This window comes from Lotus japonicus, chromosome 4, assembly GCF_012489685.1.
Source record: "Lotus japonicus ecotype B-129 chromosome 4, LjGifu_v1.2".
NCBI classification, from domain to species: Eukaryota; Viridiplantae; Streptophyta; class Magnoliopsida; order Fabales; family Fabaceae; genus Lotus; species Lotus japonicus.
The window spans coordinates 41635343-41640468 of NC_080044.1; the positions used below are offsets into that span (position 1 = coordinate 41635343).

General features: G+C 33.5%; 1 protein-coding gene across 1 annotated transcript; it reads left to right on the forward strand.

The window, feature by feature from the left end:
- The first annotated feature begins 238 nt into the window (after positions 1-238).
- On the forward strand, positions 239-3278 carry LOC130709961 (transcription factor bHLH19-like). The gene is made up of 5 exons (XM_057559102.1): positions 239-325; positions 740-834; positions 928-1500; positions 2014-2376; positions 2835-3278. The coding sequence occupies exons 2-5, from the start codon at positions 796-798 to the stop codon at positions 2907-2909; spliced, it is 1050 nt and encodes a 349-aa protein (XP_057415085.1). The 5' UTR covers positions 239-325; positions 740-795; the 3' UTR covers positions 2910-3278.
- The last annotated feature ends 1848 nt before the right edge of the window (positions 3279-5126 follow it).

The window sequence follows — 5126 nt, forward strand, 5'->3', positions numbered from 1 at the left end:
CATTCGCAAACATTAACCTGATCAAACAAAAGCTTTGGAAGAAAAGAACCCACAATTTGACCAAAGGCCAGTCAAGGCTGAAAGACAGGGTAGCCCCCACATTCACACAATGTGAACAAACCCATAAAATTTAGAATATCATATCATTTTCCACACGTGTTTAAATTGAGTTGAATAGGAAGCGTGTACGGGTGCCCCCTATATAATACTAGCAAGCCAAATTTGTTGGACCATCCTGATCTATTCTTCTTCTTATCCTGACCTTGGCAAACAACATCACCACCTCTATTCTTCTTCTCCTTCTACTACTCTATTCTTCTTCCAGGTAAACTAACCTTCTCTGTCTCTTCATTTTTAATTATTTGGAAATCATGTTCTAGAGCAAACAACAAAATACCACATCCCAGAAAAATATTTATGTATAAGAAAATGTTTATTGATTTTGGACATACCCACAATGAAGACATATACAAACATCTAGAGTGAGTAACAAAGATAAAAGGGAAAAGTAATAAATGCAGTATATGATAGCACGGGTGTCTATTCGATATATGTATTGTTGGCGTTGTTTGTATGTCGGAATGTCATTAGTTATATGTATATATATCTAACCATTTGATAGTTTGAAGTGATTGAATCATTTCTTTTAATGTAAGATTCTTTTCCTATTTTTGGAAATCAATGAGTTTTTGGTTCCTTCATCAATTGTTCTGATTGAAGTATGATGACTCCTTTTCAGTGTATCATATATCCATACCATTTATTCCAATTAATTTCTAAGGAGGCAAGCTGAAGATGATGCAGATTTCATCCACCAATTACTTGCCTGAACTTGTAAGCATCAAACAAATTGCAGAATACTCATACATAGATAGAACTAGATGTGCATGTTGAAATTATCTGAACTCTTCTTGTTGAAATTAACAGGGAATGGAGGAGCCAACTTACTTTCATCAATTCCCAATGGATTCATCATATGCAGAATTCCAAGATCTTGAGTTTGAGTCCTTCACCGCTTCCCCAGATGAGAGCTATTCCTCTGGCAATAAGCGCTTCAATTCTGAAAGTCCTGATTACTCTTTTGCCCCTGCAAGACCAACCAAGCAGCCCAAGACTGAGACTACTTGGAGTGCATATGGCACAGATTTGATAGCTTCCAAGGCTTCTTCTTCTTCTTCATCACCCAAAATCATTTCTTTTGAGCACTCCAATGTATCTTCAGTAACTTCTTCGCAACCTTTCCACAACATGGGTGCAGCAAACGTGGTGAAGCCTAAAATGGAATCCGGGTTTGGTGAAAACTTGGATTTTGCAGCTGTGATTTCTCAAGGTGCATATGATGACAAAAGTTTCCTATACAATGAAAACAAGCTGGCTGCCACAGCAACGATCAGAAACCAAGTTCAAGCTCGAGATCACGTACTAGCCGAAAGAAAACGAAGGGAGAAACTCAGCCAGAGATTCATTGCTCTTTCCGCTGTCCTTCCAGGACTCAAGAAGGTACCAAATTACCATTTGTGTTATATTTTATGCATCCCCCATTAAATTCCTCTAGGTAATTGGTTAGAAGTCACACTTTGACTAGAGATTTGACTAGAATTGCCCATATAAAGGAAGATCAATCCTCACCTTTGAGCTAGTTTTTATGGTAGAGTTAACCCTAATTTAAATTACTATGTTATCAAAGTTATTATAAGTCCGTTTATCAGAAATTACCCATATGTGGATCTTCCACAAATTTTCATTCCACACTCTAGAGGTTCAGCTGTGTATGAGGGCACCCTTGAACCAACTTTTAGCCTCTACATTTAGCCTTAAACCCAAGTTATAATAGTAAGTAACCAAAAAAAAGTTATAATAGTAACATTCATATATATGATTCAATTTATGAACATACACATAATGGGGTTGTTTAACTTACATTCATATTTGTATCATGTTCATCATGTCATTATGTAAATTAATTAGTAATATTCTTCAGTACAAGTTGAATAATCGATGTTTTGCATGCAGATGGACAAGGCCACGGTTTTGGAAGATGCAATTAGCTATCTGAAACAACTAAAAGAACAGGTGAAAACTCTAGAAGAACAAGTTGCCGATAAAACTGTTGAAACAGCAATCTTTCTGAAGAGATCTGTTGTCTTTGGTGATGATGATGGCTCCTTCTCTGATGAAAACTCCGATCAATCACTCCCTGAAATCGAAGCGAGAGTTTCTGGGAAAGACATACTCATCAGAATCCACTGCGAGAAACACCATGGGAAAGCAGTGTCTGCAATACTTGTGGAATTAGAAAAGCACCATCTCACAGTTCAAAGTACCAGCATTTTGCCCTTTGGAAATAACACTCTTGACATAACCATTGTTACTCAGGTAAATATATTAATTAACTTAGTGATATTTCCTTGTTATAGAACAATTATCTATTCCATCAAGATAGGAATCATTGGAAAATTTAAGTAAAATCATGCAATTAATAGTACTACTCTAGGGCAATGATACATGTTAGAATTCGATTTATGTAACTCTACAAAAAAGTTAGCTCAGAGACGAGAATTGTGCGTTCTAGGCCTATATAAGTATTACTTTGGTTAGGCCTTTAATCAATGTAGGATACCATAAGGAATACGGTGCTTGAATTATAGGCCATGTTCCGATACACATTGAGCAATCACGGTGAGCTAAGATCACGCCGTACAAAAATAACTTCCTTTAGGTTTTGTGACTATTCACTGTGATTTTTCATTGTATATACAAAATGAACAAAAACAACTAAGTTTCTGTCCACTTTTCACATATTCATTATACGTTGTTTTTGTTTATCTTTGCAGATGAAGAAAGAATACAATCTCACAACAAAGGAGCTCATAAAAAGCTTAAGTCAATCTTTGAAGCAGTGTGCATGAAAAGAAATTAACTTCAGTTAACAGTGACATTAATTTTTCACAGCACATTGGTTCCCCTTTTTTATCCATCATTTGGATTCGTCTATCACCTCCCAGAAATAATGCAGAAGTGTATGTTGTTAATTTTTTGCGCAGTTGACTATAAAGCTGCGTTAATCTGCCCAGAAATGGCATTTTCAAATCTATGCTGACTACAGCTATTTTGTTTTATCCAAAGAGGGTTTTTTGAGAGATTTAGACAGATCTTTTTCCACCCTCATTGTCGTTGTGAAAAAGGGTGTAGTTTGATGACAATGTTGATTGTTGAGTGTATTTATATTGCAATTTAATATTGGTCCCGATGTTAGATGGGTATGAAGTTCTTGATTATGATCTTTGTTCTGACTAGACGACAACTTGTTAATTTCTTTCAAATATTATAGATGTTCATGGATGCATTATCTTCAACTACTATTAATTCATAATAGTTAGTTAAACTTGTAATATTAATGTTTTTGATGGTGAGTCCATAATTAAATCCACAAAATCATATACGGTTCGAAATGTTTTATGTTAGTGCTAATAAATCAGCTAATTTATGGATCAAGTTGACAAACTTTGGTGATTGCCATTAATTGGATCATGGGTCCACGTGAGATTATTAATTACAACTATCTATAGAAATGAGTATTACATGTACCACATAACCCTAACCTAAATTTTAATAATAAAGCGTTTGATTGCTAATCTTGTAACCATTTAAATATACACGTACACTTTTTCCTTCTAGAGTAGTTTATACTAGGATTTGGATTTCCTCGAGTTCAAATTTCATAAAGTAACTGGAATCATTATTCGGTAGCCGTCTGATTTCCAATTTAGATCTAACGACACAAGTTTAAAGAGAGTGATATTATCATTTTGAATCTGAGTTATCAATTGACATCGGACGGCAATCATGATGATTGCGGTGACTATCTTATGCTCCCTCCTTCCCCATATATAAGTCAATTTTTGAGAGTTTTTTTGTCCCAAAATATAAGTCACTTTATAATACTAATGCTGCATTTTTTTCCGAGGAAGCAAAAAAATACTAATGCTGCATTTAATAATTGTTTCCAAACTTACCTTCATATTTAATATGAAAGAGATAATATAATTTTAAAAAAAAATTAATTTGGAGAGAGAAGTTGATGGGTAATCTAGGAAACTCAATAAAACTTTTTTACAAAATTAATGCTAGCAACTTCTTTTCTTAATCCTAGAGAATTAGGTAAAAGTGACTTATAAATGGGGACGTAGGGAGTAATCAATATAGTAAGATCAAATAATTGTCTTACGTCCCTTATAAAATATGGTTAATATAGTTAGTAACATTAAAAAAATGGAAGGAGTAAGAAAAAGAGCCGCACAGAGAGCTTGTGGGAGGGCGTTTCGAAAGGAATTAAAATATAATTTATTCTCAAATGAAGCCTCATTTGTTGTCTCATTAATATTGTACAATGTCAAGAATATAAATGTTATATCTATTTTTAATTGACATAAAATTAATTTCATTTGTTAAGACAAAAAAATGAGACATGATTTAGAAGAAGATGTATCTTTGAAGTGGTGAACACAGATTTTAAATTCCAGAAGATCTCGTCATTTCCCGTTAATGTGTTCTAGCTATTTGACTATATTGGTTATCTCGATAGTGAGTTAAATATTTCAACATCTTCGATTCATCGCAAAGCATAATTCACGTGGTCATAATAGCAAGTAATGTACCCCCAAACAGTTGTCACGGAAACAATTATTGGTGCTTAAATTTTAATTTTTCCCTTAAAATAGTAGTATTTTGAATACTTTTTTTATAAGCATTGAATACTTTATGTGCAATTTTGGTAAGTAGGTACCCGTAGGTAGTGACAGATCTAGAAGTTTTTTATAGTTTTTTGTTGTGAGGCAAAATATACTTATAAATTTGTCGCCCTAAAAACAAATATATTACTATCACTTTACTTTAGTTTGGTACGTACAAAATCACGTAGGAGGAAACAACTTCTCTTAACTTTTTACAGTTGTATGCATCATAATTTGGTATCAACATGTTTTTCCACCATGTAATTAAACACGCAATTCATTGTTTCAAGCCAGTAACATACTTTTTCATAATTAAAGTTAAATAATTATAGACATAGTTAATTTCTCGTTCACACATAGTAACAATATAATAAGTTAATATTCTAAATCGAA

Bases quoted from the DNA above. Each gene is read 5' to 3' on its own strand.
- LOC130709961 (XM_057559102.1), top strand. From the start codon at position 796: ATGATGCAGATTTCATCCACCAATTACTTGCCTGAACTT. The intron at 1,501-2,013 runs GTACCAAATTAC...TTTTGCATGCAG, and splicing joins TCCTTCCAGGACTCAAGAAG to ATGGACAAGGCCACGGTTTT. The intron at 2,377-2,834 runs GTAAATATATTA...TTATCTTTGCAG, and splicing joins ACATAACCATTGTTACTCAG to ATGAAGAAAGAATACAATCT.